Source organism: Cervus canadensis, chromosome 12 (assembly GCF_019320065.1).
Source record: "Cervus canadensis isolate Bull #8, Minnesota chromosome 12, ASM1932006v1, whole genome shotgun sequence".
NCBI lineage: Eukaryota > Metazoa > Chordata > Mammalia > Artiodactyla > Cervidae > Cervus > Cervus canadensis.
The window spans coordinates 2597053-2614519 of NC_057397.1; the positions used below are offsets into that span (position 1 = coordinate 2597053).

Below are 17467 nucleotides of genomic sequence, written 5' to 3' on the forward strand. Positions count from 1 at the left end.
TGGGTGTTCTGATTAGCTTCTAATTTTACTGAATGTCCAACTGGTGCCAGGTACTATGCTCATTGCTGGAAATGCCTTACTACATGATGTGTGCCCAGCTTTCAGGAAGCTTGTGGTTTACTTGAGAGAGAGGGGACAGACACTTAACGCAGCTGTTGAAAAGAGAGTCTTATGGCAGCTCAGAGAGAAGCCCCCGGCCAAGCTCAGGGAGGAGGGAGTGCCCTGGGAGAGGGACTGTGCACGCTGATGCTGCAGGCTGTGTTGGCACGCAGCCAGAGTCCTGGCATCAAGGGCTCCTCACTGGGATCTGCCCATCATGCAATGTGGCTGGAGGGCAGGGTCTGACTGGACTGTGGAGTGGAGGCTGGGAGGCAGAGAACAGCCAGACTGCACTGAGCACCTTGGGTTTTATCCTGAGTGCATGTGAACCGTTGGTGGCTTTTGTTTGTTTGCTGACTTGGTTTCCCATCTTAACCATTACCAGGCATACCATTCACTGGCATTAAGTACATTCGCAACGTTGTGTGACCATCAGTATTAATCATCAGCAGCACCTTTTCATCATTCCAAACAGAGACTCTGCACCTATTAAGCACTATCTTCCCATTCTCCTTTCCTCCCAGCCCCTGGTAACCTCTATTCTACTTCCTGTCTCTGTGAATTTGCCCACTCTAATACGAATTTATCTCATGTTGGTGGAATCCCATGAGATCTGTCCTTTTGTAACTGGCTTATTTCACTTAGCATAATGTCCTCAAGGTTCATCCATGCTGTAGCATGCATCAGAATTTCATTTATTTTTAAGGCTGAGTGATATTGCGTTGTGTGTGTACACCATGCTTTGTTGATCCATTCATCTGCTGATTGACATGTGGGTTGCTTCCCCCTTTTGGCTACTGGCAATAGTGCTACTATGAACACTCCTACCATCGAAGAATCAGACTTCTAGAGCTTGGTGGAGGATGCATGTAAGGAAAAGAAAGCAATGAGGAGACTGTTAAATGACACAGAGGAAAGAGCAATGGAGAACCGTCAGGGCCAGTGTCAGGGACCACCTGGCGATTTTAAGCCCATCAAACCACACGCAGCTCTGTCCAGGCTTCCTGGGATCCAAACCCATGACTACGAGGAGGGTAGAGAAGTGTCAGTGCAGAGGGCACAGTTGAGGCCGGATGGGCATCGTCTCCGCCCTGAAAGGGAGCAGTGCCTCCTGCCGCTTTATCTCTCTCCTGCAGCCACGGAGCCGTCTGGTGTTCATTGAGAAGTCTGGGCTCTATTCAGCCTCTTCCGGGTGGTTTCCTCTGCCCGAAATGCTTTTCTCCCTTCGTTCTCTTTCCTGACCTCCTCGTCTTTCAGGGACTCCTTCCAGACTTTCCAGCCTCAGATCGGACCCCCTTCCTGAGGCTGCTGCCACCTGTAAATCTCATCCAGCCTTTCTCCCGCTTCCCCACCAGTGCAGAATTACTCTTCCTGCCACATGTGTCTCTCCCACAGACTGTCAACTCCAGGCCAGCAGGGGCCAGCAGTGCCCGGCTCTCCACAGAGCCCGGGGCACCCAACGCTGCTGTGTTCTGGTCGATGCTCCATGATTAACATACAGCCAGTGAATGAGCTAGCTCATGAACCTGGGTAGTGGGATGGTGGTGTGTGTCCTGGGACCCACAAGCCAGTCCGCTTCCCTTCCTCCCACCTCTTTCTTGTGTTTCTTGTCCTTCACTTCGGGTGGTCTTCAGTCTGTCCCTCTATAGGGGGTCCATCTGAGTGGCAAGAGACCTGAGCACAAATATCTTGCAGTTTCTGGTACTGAAAGCAGACTTTCCTGACTGTGAGTTGTTCCCAAAGGGATTCCCCCCAGGGCCCTCTCAGAAACCAGACACTCAAGGGGACCCAGAGGACACCAAAAATACCTTCCAGGAGGCCCAGAAGGCAGAATTTTCCTTTTGAAAGTTCTGGAGGGTTGAGATGTTTGGGGAATTTCAAAAACGAATCTGTTTTAACAAATGGTAGTGTATTTAAAAATAAACCCTCCTTCTGTTTTAGTCATTTAGAGACAGCTTTTACAACTGTTCCCCACAGTCTTTGGGATGCGTGTGAAATTATTTGGAACTGAGAGAACTAAAATACTTCAATATATTAGCAGTTCCTTCAACGTGCTCTCTACCAGCAGATGTTTGGGGGAATGAAAGTGAGGTGATGATATATTCTTGGATAAAACCTTCAGTCTTTCTGCAAATCTTGGGCCAGAACTATTGAAATTTGAACGAGACAGACTCGTGTGATAATTAATAGCTTATATGTATTTGTTTAGCATGTGTGGGGCCATAAATCCATTTCAATGCGTGATCTCATAGGTTCCTGACATTGATTTGCAAGGGACATTTATTTTGTTTCTAATCTAGACATGAGAAAGCCAAGGCTCGGAGATGTTTAGTGACCTGCTAAAGAACACACAGTCAAGAAGGCACTGCATTAGGGGCTGGAACCTGTGAAGCCAAATCCTGTGTTCTTCCACACTGTGAGAATGTTTCTCCAAGAGCCTGGGATGCTTTCAGGGTCTCAATGTGTCAGAGAAAAAGCCTAGAATCAGACAAGCTTGCATTATGATGCTGGCCTTGGGTGAAACCTTTTACTTACCTGCTTCATGGATAAAATGCGTGTGATTAATTCTGTCTCCTGAGGATTCAAGGAGTCATGATATAAGGTTTGTAAAGTGTCCTGCACCCTGTGGGAACTTAAGAAAACCAGTTCCCCGTATCCCATGCCAAGCAAAGGCAATTCCAAACAAAAGCAGATCAGGAGGTGGGAGGTTTCACCTGCCCTCATGGGAGGTTGAAGAAGAAAGGGGAGGCCGTGTTGCAAGCCTGAATTCTGTGGCACTGACCCCTTGGCCAGTTTTAAGAGAAGGTAGAAGAGGTCATGTCCTCCACACTATGATTTACAGGACTTAGAAGAAATTTCCATGGCTTTCCTACAACATTGCCCCAATTCTGCATTCCTCAGAATGAGCTCCAGGCCCCAGGAATTGGCCTCAAACTCAATTTTCCTTTCTCCTTTCCCACACAAACCCTGCAGTCCAGGCTCACCAGCTCTGCCGCCATTCCTAGAAAATGCCATGCCTTCCTCTAGATCTTTTCCATGCTGGTCTGTGGTCAGCACGTCCTGTTTTCCACCTGGAAACTCACTCTATCTTTAGGGCTCAGCTGAATGGGGCCTCTAAGCCTTTCTCCATCTCTAAAACAGAAAGACTCTCACTGCGGTGAAGAGACTTCTGCTTGGTAAATTTTAGGAATTCTGATTTGTTTTACTTGCTTGTTATGTTTTCTAGCACAGCTTATTCCATTTCTACTATGACTGCAGGCTTGATTGGGTACAAAATTCATCTTAGTATGGCCTTAACACTTAGCTCAGCTCCTGGTTCAAAGAGGGCATCCAAGACCATGCTGAGTCCCTTAAACCATCTGGGGGCAGTGCGAGGGAGATGCTAGTTTGGGTCCAGAACACTCTTTTCTCCTGTTTTCACATATACCTTAGTAGAAGCGCTTGCCTACCCTGCTGCTTCTCTTAGTCAAAATTGGCCTGGCTATTCATGGGCTTTGATGCTTCTGTATATATGTTGGAATACGTTTTAACGTTGTTATTGTTCAGTCACTAAGTTGCATCTGACTCTGCAACCCCATGGACTGTAGCCTGCCAGACTCCTCTGTCCATGGGATTTCCCAGGCAGGAATACCGGAGTGGGTTGTCATTTCCTTCTCCAGGGGATCTTCCCATCCCAGGGATTGAACCCGGATCTCCTGCACTGGCAGGCAGATTCTTTACCACTGTTTACCCAGGAAGCCAGAATAAGTTCACTGATTTTTAAAAATATTCCTGATGGCAATTGGACAGTAGTTTCACATACTTTTCCAAATCATTCTGGCAAAATATCTGTTTTTAGGATATTAGTTCTTATATCAGCTTAACCCTATAATCAGGCCCATAGTATTTTTGTCTCCTTATCTTTTCATAGAGTTTTGAACTTTTCTCCATAAAAGTTTTACAAACTTGTTGTGAGGCAAGACCCTTCCTAAGTGGTTTCATGTTTTCTATTTTACTCTCCAGTTGGTAAAGAAGGGTGTAGGGAACTAAGTTGGTTTTGCATTTGCTAAGCTTTCTTATCATCTCTAATACTTTGTCTGCTGGGTCCATTGGAGTTTTATAAAGTTATCTCACTATCTGCAAATCAGGTTTATTTCTATGCGTGAGTGTGTGTGCTCAGTTGTTCAGTCATGTCTGACTCTGTGCAACTCCATGGACTGTAACCTACCAGGTACCTCTGTCCATGGGATTTTCTAGGCAAGAATACTGGAGTGGGTTGCCATTTCCTATTATAGTGGATCTTCCCGACCCAGGGATAGAACTCAAGTCTCCTGCATTGGCAGGTGGATACTTTACCACTGAGCCACCTGGGAATCCCCTTTATTTCTATGCACTTTGGAGCAAATGCTCAACTGCTTTAACAAGGAGACCCATCATGAAAGCAGCTTAAATAACAAGTGAGTTTCTTTTTTCTCTTTCCCATAACATTTTCCCAGGTGGGGAGTCCAGATATCTCATGATTTCTTGGGGGCCACGTTCCTTCTATGTGTTTCTCTGTCATCCTAGGGTCTTGCTGTCATCTGAGGGGCTGGGCCTGGGTTGCCAGGAACTTCAGGCAGAAGGGAGGGGACGCAAGGAGAGGAGAGCTTCCCTGGGGAGTTAGGTTGGGAAGGACACCGCCTGCCCCTGCTTGCAAGGTCCTCTTCTGGTTTCACTGCAATGGTCGCAGCCCCTAGAACAGCATTTGGTATCTAGTAGGTGTCCAAAAACATATCTGTGGAAGGAATTCTTGGAAGAACAAATTGCAGAACTATCACAAGTAATATGCAAGAGTGTCTAGGTGAGACCAAACTTTCCTAACAATCGCTAAGAAGTTGTTCTCTCCCTGGATCTTGGATGTCCAGCCCCAAGTCAGATGAGACAGCCTCAAAAGTCATCAAGCCCTGTTTTCTTATGACTACATCTCCAGGAGATGCCGACACACCAGCCGTGTGGGGCTCCTCTTGTGTTCCCTGGTCTCCTCTCACTCCAGTTGCAAGTTTCTTTAAAAATTCTTAACCCACAGAGCCTCGGAACTAACCACCCACCCACCTCACCCAGGAACCTCTCCCCAGCATGCCAAGTAAATATTTTTTCATGTAAAATATTTACATGAAATATAAATTTCATGTAAGGCCACTTATAAAGGCCACTTATAAAGTCTTTGTTGAGTTTGTTAAAACACTGTTTCTGTTTTATGTTATGGCCTGAGGCTTGTGGGGCCTTGGCCCCTTGACCAGGGATCGCATCCCCCCCACTACATTGGAAGGCGAAGTCTTAACCATTGGACTGCCAGGGGAGTCCCCGAGAATTAAATATTTATTAGGCTTATTTTAATCAGGAATAAATACATGATTTAGCAAAATGTAATGCTTCCCATTTAAAACCTGCCCCCCGCCCCCACACCGAGTCCTCCCCAAATGTCCCAACCATGTCGTTGGTCACAACGGAAAACAGTACAGAAGACGCAGCACACACATCTGCCGTTGGCGAGGGGGGGAGTTGGCGTCCCCAGAGTTACATTCATTTCCCATACATCGGCCAGCCCTTTAGAAACAGCCTGTGGGGAGTGTTGAGGAAACCACAAACCTCCTCTTGGATAAACATGCTGGAATCCGATGATACAGAAAATCGTGTAAACGCATGTGCACACACCACCAGGGCAGTGATCTCAGATGGCTGGAATGTGTATGCTGAACAGACAGACTTTTCCTATCAGCAACAGCCCTCCTCTCCCGGAACCCCTTTGCAACGGCGGGGAAACAGGTCCTAGAGGCAACTGCAACCCCTTCCTAACAGGATCCGGAGAGAATTGCTTCTCCTTCTCCAGAAATTTGTGGTGTTTTCTCTCTCATCTCTTAAAATTCTGTTTGACAGAATTAAGCCACTCTGGTTCCCCTCTTTTCTGGAGCTTAGCATTTTTATTCATGTGGCTGACAGACTCTTTTTAAAAGAAGATACTGGATGGATGATTTCTTTAGAACTTAACCAAGTTCCTTTTTTTTCAAAAAATCCAACCATTCTCACTTATCCAGTCCAGCCAACCCTTCCATTACTTAAGGATCCAGCTGAGACATGAACTCCTGGGTCACCCAGTCCCAGGAGGACATGGCAACCCACTCCAGTATTCTTGCCTGGAGAATCCCATGGACAGAGGAACCTGGCAGGCAACAGTCCATGGGGTCACAAAGAGTCGGACATGACTGAGTGACTTAGTACAGCATAGCACTTCCACAATATTTGTCTATAACAAATATTTACTTCCTGTCTATACTGCTGGGCCTGATACCTGATACCTACACAGGTCTTAACACGGTGCCTCTTCTGGTAATCACGAATGAATACCGGATGCATGAATAGAGGCAAGAACCTCAGCATCCCAGAGAAGCCCTTTCTGTGCTGTGAGCCGTGGCTGGTGACGTCGCAAAATCTCGCTCAGTTCCAGGCCTGCCCTGGTGCTTTCCCCATGGGCAGCCTCCTCCTCTCCCATTTCTCCTGGTCTCTGCATAAGTTGGGAAGTCACCTGACTTCTACACATGTAGTTTTGGAGCTAGAAGCCCAAAGGGATCTTCCGACTGGGGGTTTATAAGGAAGGTTAGCGTTTAGTGCCACTGAGCTCCCTTAGAAAGAGAGGAGCTGCAGCCCAGAGGTCTCTTTACAGATGGGTTTCAAAAGTTCAGTGCAGGGGATCGATTTGCAAACCCAGATTGTCTGCCAGGCTGTAGCTTCTGGCTCATTTTCTTCTCAGGCTTTTCTCATTCAGAAGTTTTCTCTAGTGGCCTCAGAGGGAGCCCAGCTGCGTGGTATGCTGGAGAGGGTACCGGTGCACTTTCTTCTGAGAGAGCATCTTTGTCTTTTGCACAGACATAGTGTGCACATACATACACACACACACACACACACACACACACGGCTCTTCCAACCCCCTCACATGAAGATGCCAGGAGTCAACATTTTGCAGTGTGCCTGATCAGACACCAGAGAGGGGTCCCCTTTGTCATGATATGGATGCAGAAGACAAGAGTTCAGTTCTTCACGTGGCTTCTCTTGGCTTCTGGAAGACATGAGTTTCCCCAGGGACCACGTGCCTCTGTGCAGGATGGCAGGTGACAGTCATAACCTCTGTTATTTTGGGCAAACACCGTGGTGTCTGTTCTCCAGTTAATCTTCAAAGTATGGTGGTGACGAGAAGAAAGAGCTCTTCCTTTTGCTCCCACTGTACATCAGAGACATGCTTTTCTTCTTCCGGTCGAAGGAGGCGCTGTCATCTCCCGTCAGGGACAAGTATGAGGCGATGCTTTCCCGAAGGCCGTAGCTGAAAAGGGACTCATCCACACCGACTGGGTTCTCTGCCCCCTCCGGGTCCTCTTGCTGTCTGCTAGTGGGCAGATAGTGGACAGAGAAAGGGGCAAAGCAGAGGGATGGAGTGGGATGGAGGACAGGAGAATAAGAAAAGGGAGAAAAACAAATGAAGAGCCTGGTTAATATGTATCGAACTTGTTCTAATTCTGCTTCTTCAATCTGTGGCTGTGTAATTTTGGAGAAATCACTTGACCTCTCTGAGCCACTGTTTCCTTGGATGGCTAAAACTTCCAGCTGTACATTTTAATTAATCTTTCTTCATGATAATTTACAAGGAACGGCTGTTTTATTTCCTAGGCAACTCTGATCACTGAATTTCTTTGAATTTACCAGTGGGATGTCTGGATCATTATTTAATTAATAAGGTAACCCACCAGTTCCCACTTACAGATACCCCTTAAATGCAATAGCTGACAATCAGAACAAATAAGGGAAGATTTTTTTTTCCCCTTAAAGAATGAAGTCGTCTTAGGATTTTGCTGGCGGGTTTAAGCTTCACGATTGAGTTTACAACAAGATTAAATTTACACAAGACTGATTTGTGTGTTGCCCTCTAGGATACTGACAATTAGAAAAATGCAAGGAGGTATCATTCACCTAGAAAATATTCAGCTGATGCTGAAGGAGGGCTGAATGAATGTGCAGAACTGGGGGTACTCAGGCTGTAGCGGGGAGTTGCTAGGGCCACGCCACCCAGGGCGTGGGAGCTGAGACAGGTTGGTCTCCCAGGGACATCGGGATTCCCGGGGTCTGTACCTGCACAGAGCAGGGGGGTAGCAAGGCTGGCGGTAACAGGCCACAGTTTTCATGTGCTGGGCTCACGTGCTGGTTTGGGGCTTATACATGCATGGAGGACACACACACACACACACACACACACACCTGATCGCCCTTCTCCAGTCAAAGGTCTTCTGGCGCAGGGTGACGGGTGAGTCGGAGGCCCTCGTTGCTGGGGCTGCCGCCGTCTGAGTGAGGCAGGGGGTGGTCAGCACACAGCAGAGGCCGTCGGCCACCTCTGAGGAGAAAACGGAGAACCGGTCAGCGGCTCTGAGATGCCCCGGCCAGTGCGTGCTGCGGGGCCCTGGATGTTCACGAGGGGAAACCGAGGCTGAGACTTGCAAGGGGCTGAGAACCATGTGTGCAGCTGTTGAGGACATCTCAACATGCCCCGAGCGCACACTGCATTTAGCTTGACACGAGGCAAGGGTAGACTTTAGGACCAGGATCCACCAGACTTGGGGTAGAGTCTCAGCTCCACCCAGATAGCGCATCACCGGGACCCTCTCTGAACCTGAATCCTCTATTGTTGGATGAGAGGACGGAGCTGACACGTGAGGAAAGCTGGCAGAGTGCCCGTGTGAGGGAGACCCCACGCCCAGGGATTTCCCACCAAGGTGCAGGGCCATCAGCTTCCGGGGCGGCCTCCTGTGTGCTGGGGGGCTATGTGCACTGCTGCGTCCCCCACGGCACACAGAACCAGGGTCCATATAGCATGGGTGGGGCTGACGCCTCTGGGGGAAGGAAGAGAGATAAAGGAAATAAGGGAAGAAGACAGGAAAGGAGAGGGAGGAAGAGAAGAGAGAGGGAAGAAAGAGGTAGAGAGGGAGGGAGGGGAAGAAGCAAAGACAGACCAAAAAGGACGAACGACACAGAAATAGGAGGAGAAAAGCAGAAAGATAAAAGGCAAAATCGAGAAGAAAATGGATGAAGACAAAAAAGAAACTTCTCTCTTCTCTACCTTAGATACTCAAGCCAAAAGAGGATGAAAATTAAATAAATCCTTTCCTTTTATCCTCCTTTAATAGCTCCTAGTTGAGCTTCCAGGGCCCCCCATCTCTCTAGGAGCTTTAAGATAGAGCCTCCAGCTCTTCAAAGCCTTCCCCTAGCCCATGTCATCGTGAGACACCCTCGAGCCTGCAGTGCTCGGATGTTCTCACAGATGCAGGAGATTCTCTGTGGCCCTACTGAGGATGGAGAGCCCAGTGGGTCTCTTGTCCTGTGGAAGATGAAGTGCCTGTCTGGATGCAGCCAGCCTGGCTTCGAGACTGCCCATCGCCAGGGTTTAGGAAGCACAGCACCCCTCTGCTGGGCTCTGTCTCCATCACAGTGATGGAGCTCTTGGGGTGTCCTAGCCAAAGAAGAAAAGGGAATTGTAGCTGAAGAATCAAGTCAGAGAGTGACTGTCAGTAATGCTTCATGTCCGCGTGACTTTCACCGTGGGGACACAGATGTCCACCCACGCTGGCTCGCACTGAGGAATGTGAGATTGGACCCTGAGGTTACAGGGAGCTTAACTGGATGTGAACCTGAAATAATTACCTGTCAGGGGCTGGAAATTGAGACGACCTCCCAGGTTAGGAGGCGAAGGACAGCAAGTCAGACTCAAAGATGAAAGAAACGAGCGGTGGTAGAGAGCATCTTCCTTAGAAAGGTTAATTCTTAGGGTGAGACATACATTTTGGCAAAGAAGAGAACCGGCACTTCTGAGCATGTAGCCTCAGTCCCGTGCTGAGTGAGCCTGGCAGCTGTCAGCTCAGGGAGCCCTGAGCGGCTCTGGCTGTTGGTACTGTATACCCGTTCGGGGAATGAAGAAGCCAAAGACCCTGGGGTCAAGTCATGAGCTTGAGGTCACAGCCAGTCACAGGCATTTTTTTTTTTTTTGTAGTTCTAACGATAATCCTGTAAGAAGCATTTTAATCCCCATTTTATAGATGCAGAAACTGAGGCTCCAAAATTATTGGCTCAGATGATAAAGAATCTGCCTACAATTCAGGAGACTCAGATTCTATCCTTGGGTCACAAAGATCCTCTGGAGAAGGGAATGGCCACCCACTCCAGTATCCTTGCCTGGAGAAGCCCATGGACAGAGGAGCTTGGCGGGCTACAGCCTACGGGGTTGCAAAGAGTTGGACACGACTGAACAACTGACACTTTCACTTTCACTTCATAGATACAGAAACTGAGGCTCCAAAATTATTAAATTCAATACTAGCAAATTTGAATAATAATATAATTAAATAATTATTAAGTTATTAAATAATTTGCCCAAAGGCACTGGGATAATAAATACAAGTAACTCATAAAACAAGTCTGTTCACACAACTGAGTGCATGCTTTCTCAGATTCTGCGCCTTTAGGAAGAACCTGGTGGGATGTAAACTGGCCACGTTATTCCCACCATGGGGTCCTGAAGGTACCAGAAGCCTTGCAGGGCCGCAGACCCTTTTCAGTCACTCGCAGAGAGGACTGCTGACTTTGACCCCTGTGCTGGTGCAGTGACCAGGGCCCGTTTTTGGAAGGTGTGCTTCTGTGCTGCCGTGCGATCCTCGGGTGTTCACGGCAGGGAAGCCTCGTGGACCTCCTGCTCTGTAAACATCTCTGCTGGGCCAGCATCCTTTTCATGTTTGCTTTTGTCTATGCAAAACTTATGGTCTCCACACCTCTCAGATGATTCTTATTAAAAGCCAAATACCACGACCAACTTCTACTCGTGATCAGTAAAAGCTGACTGCTTCCAGGACTCCCTTCCTCTTTCATTTTTAGCTAAGCTGCTAGGTGTTCAGGTGTCATGGGAGTAATATTTGCTCTATCATTTATTTGGAACCCACCATGTGCCAAGCTCAGATAGACACGTTGCGTGAGCTGTCATGTTCAAGAATTGTGGCAACCACCTGTAGGCGGGCTGCTCTCATCCACCTTCCGTGAATAGCGAAGTGGGCTTCACGAGGTGGAGGTCTTCACCCAGGAACTCATAGAGCCCAGAGCCACGTCTGGGCGTGGGTCTCCCGAGTGACCCTTCCTGACCTGCACTTCTCACAGGCCAGGTGTGATAACCCAGCCCCGTGGATGCCTCCTTTCACCTTGAAAGGCCCTTTAAGATCACACATCCTAAAGAATCTAGGGCTTGGGTTCAGACGTCTGGAATGTGGAAGGGGGAAGATGCTTGTGCAGTGAAAGCAGCTTCTGTCTTCCCTTCTCGCACGTGGCAGAAGCGGGGAGGAGGGCGCCCTCCCAGTCAGGGGACAGCGGCTCACGCAGTGACAGGAGCCCACGTTTATGTCCCGGGTGCTCTCATCTGCACTTTCCCCGCACTGACTCGGTGAACTCTCACCGCGTCTTCAAGGTAGGAACACTTAGCGTCTGCGTGACTCTGAGGATGGACTCAAAGGTGAACCGCCAGCCCAAGGTGGCCCAGATCTAGGATCTGAACACAAGATGGTTTCAGAGCCAGCTTTTAGAAATGGAGCCACTTTTATTTTTTATATATATATATCATTTCTCCCTTTTCCATAGGGTGAAACTCTTAACTCCTGACCTCCTGACCTGGCATTCAGGTCAGTCTAATTCACAGTTCCTCTTCCAACTCTATGCACTACACCCATCACCTCCATCAAACCCTGCTCTGTATCCGCTGTCTTGGAGGGTGCTCCGGTCAGCATGGAACACTGGGACCTGTCTCCCGGGCCCAGGAAGGACATTCAGATGAATGAAGTATAATCCCTGGTCTCTAAGAACTTGTTGAGAAGCACAGACCAGTAGACACTTAACTAGGTCACCAGGCGGAACGCCCAGAATTCTAGGCAGAAAAACACCTGGCACGCAGGGGAGCTGAGAAAAAACAGGCCATTCGTCTTCTACCTCCAAGGGCTTCGTCAAGGAGGGGGCTTCCTGTGGGCCTTGAAGGTCGATGAGGACTTTGACATGCAGAAAGGGGGAAATGAAGGGCATTTCAGAGCAAAGCCCCAGAGGCCCAAGTGTACGACCCACTTAAGGAAGTGCAGGCCATCTGTGGTTTTGACTGTAGGGGCGTCCTGATTCATTTCACTTACAGGCAGAGGGAGGGTGAAGTCGAGGTTGGTTGCGTTTTACTTACTTAGCATTCACATTCAGTCTCTTTTAGCCTGAAATTTGCAGTCTGAATTACTGAGAAAAGAGCATATGAAGAAGGCAGGATGGACAAGAGAGCAAATAAATCACCAGGCAGGTCTAGGGGAGCAGCCTGGACTGAGGGCCCAGAGTTGGAGCGGGGGGTAGGCAGTGAGCCAAGAGGGATGTCACGTGTTGGTCTTGATGGAGTGATTCTTACCGGAATAGTGATTCACCAGGTCCTCCAAGCACTGGAAGGTGAGCCTCGGGGAAATGTAATACCAGTTGTTTGGCAGACGGAAGATTCGGTAATGCTTCACTTGCCGGTGTCTCACCGAGAGCGAGTAAAAACCTGCAGGGAGTGGAGGACAGGTCATCACCCCAGGGCCACCAGCTAAGGAGCCCACTACCGTGGAGGTGGAGAGACCTCCTCAGCCTTGTGATATGACCGTGGTACCCAGACAGATGCTCTTGGGTTTTGAGCAACAACTGCTCACACCTCATCTGTTTGGATGTAGCTCTCTCTTTGGAATCTCCAGGAACGTGGTATTTGAGCAGTCCAGTTGCATTAACCGTACCTCAATGCTCTTTTCTTTTCAAAAATATTCATGTATTTATTTTATCTGGCTGCACTGAGTCTCAGTTGTGGCTCATGGGATCTTGATCTTTGATACAGCATACAGGATCTTTTTTTCTTTTTAAGTTGCAGCATGCAAACTCTAAGTTTTGGTATCTAGTGGGATCTAGTTCCCTGAGTAGGGATCGAACCCCGCCCATTGGGAGCATGGAGTCTTAGCCCCTGGACCACCAGGGATAGTACCTGCAATGCAGATTTCCAAACACAGAGGCTAAATCTTTGCTTTGTTAGTTACCATGTGGGAGGCTTCCACATCCTTTTGTGGGCTCTGGTGCGCTGTGCTTAGTCGCTTAGTTGTGTCCGACTCTTGAAAAAACCCATGGACTATAGCCCACCAGGCTCCTCTGTCCATGGGATTCTCCAGGCAAGAACACTGGAGTGGGTTGCCATGCCCTCCTCCAGGGAATCTTCCCAACCCAGAGGTCGAACCCAGGTCTCTTGCATTGTAGGCGAGTTCTTTACCGTCTGAGCCACTGGGGTCCTTAGACCAAATGAAATGACTAGCACTGGGTTGTAATCTGTACGTCCTGAATCTGCGGTCACTCTTGAGTCTTTCTCGAGTTCACACTCTGAGATATTTGTGCTCTCGTTTTCCTCCCTGACCCACCAATGCTGCCCCATCAGGCAGCTGAAGGGGCTTTACAGCTGTGGCCCCTTTTTCTTAGACCCTTCCCCTCTGACTTGGGCATGGTGTTCTCAGAAATGAAGGAAATACGGCTGTGAAGACTTTTTTCTGAGTATCCCTCAGCAATATAAAATGTGTTATTTTTTCTTCAGCACCATGAACCCAAGATGGGTTCATCAGAGTAGAACGTTGGGTGAGTTTCTGCACCTCTCTTAGCCTCCATTGCCTCAAATGGAAAGTGAGAGAACTGAGCTTAGGTCACGTGTAAGGGTTCTCGGGCTTCCCTGGTGGCTCAGATGGTGAAGAATCTGCCTGCAATGCAGGAGACATGGGTTCAGTCCCTGGATTGGGAAGATCCCCTGGAGTAGGAAATAACAACCTACTCTAGTATTCTTGCCGGAAGATTTCCGTGGACAGAGGAGACTGGGGGGATACAGTCCACGGGGTCACAAAGAGTTGGACACGACCAAGTCACACACACACACACACACACACACACACACACGGGTCCTCCTTGCTGTCTTCTAGGGCTCCGGGAGGGAAAAAGCTCACAGGGCAGTGAGTGGGGTGGGACACTTGCATGTACTGAGCTGTGGCTTGCATATGCAGGGCCAGGGGCTGAGCTATTTCATAGCAACCTCTCTATTGATTCTCAGAAAGACCCTGGGAGGTATTGTCCTCAGACGCTGTTACAGCTGGAGAAACTGAGACTCAGAGCAAGCAGTGAAATGGCTGGAGGCACGCTGCTGAGAAGTGGCCGCCCTGAGGCGGGTGGGACCTTGTCCTCCTGGGGCAGGCCTCTCCAGCGGCCAGCATCCCTCGCTCTCCCAGGCCCGCCCTCTGCGGCGGCTCAGCATGTGTCTTCTGGTAATGGCAACAGGGACTGAAAGGACAGCGAGCAGTTCAAGGGCTGCAGGTGGAAACTTATGAGAACTTTGCATACCCGAGGGAGCAGAGCCTGCCGCCCCCACCCAGGCTGCCGCTCAGCCTATTTTTAGATCAGCTCTGGCACCTACACTTGGGGTCCATCCCCCACCACCCCCTGACCCTGCCTGGGTCTGGGTCTCCTACCTCAGGAGACCCCCTGGGACCTGCAAAGGAAGTTTCGCCTCTGCTTTGCTTTTGCTCTCACCCTGCATATTTAGGTTTTTTAAGAAAAAGGTTGGTCCTGGAGTCTTCATTATATCACAGAGAAGGTCCCTGCTTCCCCAGAGGAAAGCTGGCGCTCATTTTACTGGAAGGCTCAATCCAGTACCAGGTAGCTCTGGTGCTTAATAAGCACGTGGGAGATAGTCTCAGAAACCACACTTTCTCTTCTTTGATGGTGGGTGTACAAGAAGCAGGCTGAGATTGTGGGGCTATTTTCTGTATTCGAGAAGTTAATGTTAATTCTCCGTTAGTATGAGTAAGCCCCAGCTATTAATGTTTGGCTTCTGTGAGTTTATGCATACTCTATTCCAGGCTTCCCTCATAGATCAGTTGGTAAAGAATCTGCCTGCAGTGCAGGAGATCTGAGTTTGATCCCTGGGTCAGGAAAATCCCCTGGAGAAGGAAATGGCAACCCACTCCAATATTCTTGCCTGGAGAATCCCATGGACAGAGGAACCTGGCAGGCTCCAGTCCTTGGGGTCAGAAGAGTCGGATACGACTTAGCGAACTAAACCACCACCACCTATTCCAGACACCTACCAAATACGTTCCTGTTGTTAATCCCATGCTATAGAGAAAGGACAAGAGGCCTAGAGAGAGGAGGTGACTTCTTAGTGATTCAAACAGGCCAAACTAGAGCTGGAGACTCTTGCTTTGAACCATGGCAAAGCCCGGCTATTTCTTTTTCACCAAATTACTTATTGCACAGGATGTATGAAAATTACAGCGGTGAAGGCCATGGTGAATCTGCTCGTCCCAGTCCTCTAAGCTGTCTGATTTCATTGTAGAGCACAGGGACTAAGATTGAAGGTTTGCTGTGTTGTGAGAGCACAACAAATATCATTACATTTGAATCACACCACAGTCTCACAAGGAAAGGGTTTTCTCTCCATTTCACAGATGAGAAAACTGAGGTCAGAGAAGTACATGATTTGCCCCAGTCACAGAGCTTTGCGGCCCATGCTCTCTCTGGCCTGGGCACTGCCCACTGGTGTTTTCATCTTTTCTCCGAGGTTGGGAAATTCTGCAGTGGGAGTCTGCCAGGCCTGGCGTGGGTCAGAGCCTGAGCCTGTGGCCCACCAGCTCCCTGCGGCCTGGCTCCAGTGCCCCAGTTTCGGTGCTGGCCACCCTGCCGGTGTGTGGGCTTCTGGGAGCTCACCGCATGGGTCGATTCACATGCATCGTGGGAGGAAGGGGACCTGAGCTGGGTGATGCATGAATCAGCCCAGAGCAAAGCTTGTTCTCTGACCCCCGCATGGAAAGATGTGTTCAAGGCTGCTCACCTTTCTTGGTCTCACTCTCTCTGATCATGAAGGAGCCGATCTTCGTGTCCGGGAGCTGCAGCAGCTCCTCAGCCTTGTCTCTGCCCAGCCCTTCAAACAGCCAGCTGGGGACAAGAAAGACAGCTGTGAGTACCCTGAATGTACCCTCCCCACCAGAAGACAGGAGGGATGCAGAAATGATCCAGGTCCAGCTAACATAAAACCCACTGTTGGGATTAAAAAATAGAGCAAGGCAATCAATGGTTCATCATTCATTTATTCACCTGCAAGGCAGGTGTTACATAGCATAATGACACAGAGAGGCACACAGCATCTTTCTCATCCTGTTTCTTAAATGCCAGCTACATGGTACCCATTCTGTATTATATAAAAGCATCTTAAAACATGATAAGGGACCTTTTGGGCAGTTTATTTAATGTCTATGTTCCTTATACTCTGATTGCTCAGCTCCTCCATCCGCGGGGGCAGGGACCGTGTCTGTCGTTTGGGGTTTTGTCTTGCTCACCTGGGTGTCCAAGTTATCAAGCCGTGGTATATAGCCATGAAAGAATGAGTCAATATGAGAAAGAAAGAAAGAAAATGAAAGAAATGGCGGTGCCTAATTTCACCACCTGACGCCCCACCCTGCATACATTCTATTTCCTCCTTGTTTTCTCCCTTCCAACACGTTTTAAACTCGGTTGTCATTGCATGATGCATTTCTTTGCTTTTTTTTTCACTTCACTGTTAAAAAATAAAACAGTTATAATACTGTAGCCCAGCTTTCCAATGGAATGCTCACCTTCAGAGAAGAGTGGGCACTGTGCATATGCTTTAGAAAGCAGCTGGGAACACAAAGGAATCTGAGTTCTGAGGGGAAGGGCCCTGACTCGTGTTGCAGAAATGCTGTTTGCAGTTGGCTGCTGTGTATTCTGAAGCAATTGCACATCCCTTCTTAATTGATGTTGTGTTTCAGGGAATGGGCCCTGGCTTTTGATCACATGTCTGGATGAGCGAGTATTGTGGCAGTATTAACACTCTGCTGTTTCTCACCCTTTAATATTCCCCGTGGCATGAAAGCAGGCCATTGGCGTGGCTGGCTGAGGCTTCCCACCACGTGTGAGAAACCCGCAGACATAACATCAGATGCCATTTTACTTATGTGCTGGTCTCCAAGAGTGCTCTTGTTAGTAAGATCATGGTGACACCATATTCGGCCAAATATTTCAACTATTCCCTTAGTTCTCCGTGATGCGTGGCATATTAATTTGTTTTAGCATACATGATAAACTTTCATCCTTTAAAGTCCTCTCATGAGATTCCACTTATAAAAATGAAGATAATAAAACAATGGCAATAATAATATCCATGCATGAATACTAATTATGGGCCCATACCATATCACACACTTGAAATCTAACCTTCATATCAACCACCTAAGATCAAGAG

The 17467-nt window shown here is 48.6% G+C and overlaps 2 protein-coding genes across 5 annotated transcripts in view; one reads left to right on the plus strand and one right to left on the minus strand.

Moving 5' to 3' along the window:
* Positions 1 to 17467, plus strand: part of TG (thyroglobulin) — a 235697-nt gene that overhangs the window by 134339 nt on the left and 83891 nt on the right. The gene's annotated exons all lie outside the window — the stretch shown is intronic.
* SLA (Src like adaptor) overlaps positions 5419 to 17467 on the minus strand; it is a 36498-nt gene continuing 24449 nt past the window's right edge. For 2 of the 4 annotated variants that reach the window (XM_043483793.1, XM_043483791.1), the window contains 4 exons: positions 16040 to 16143; positions 12566 to 12697; positions 8362 to 8494; positions 5419 to 7495 (listed from right to left, as the gene is read on the minus strand). In XM_043483793.1, the coding sequence (XP_043339728.1) occupies positions 7279 to 7495; positions 8362 to 8494; positions 12566 to 12697; positions 16040 to 16143 (586 nt within the window). In that variant the 3' untranslated portion in view covers positions 5419 to 7278. The remainder of the gene's footprint in view (positions 7496 to 8361; positions 8495 to 12565; positions 12698 to 16039; positions 16144 to 17467) is intronic. The other 2 variants (XM_043483795.1, XM_043483792.1) reach the window with 1 other exon arrangement.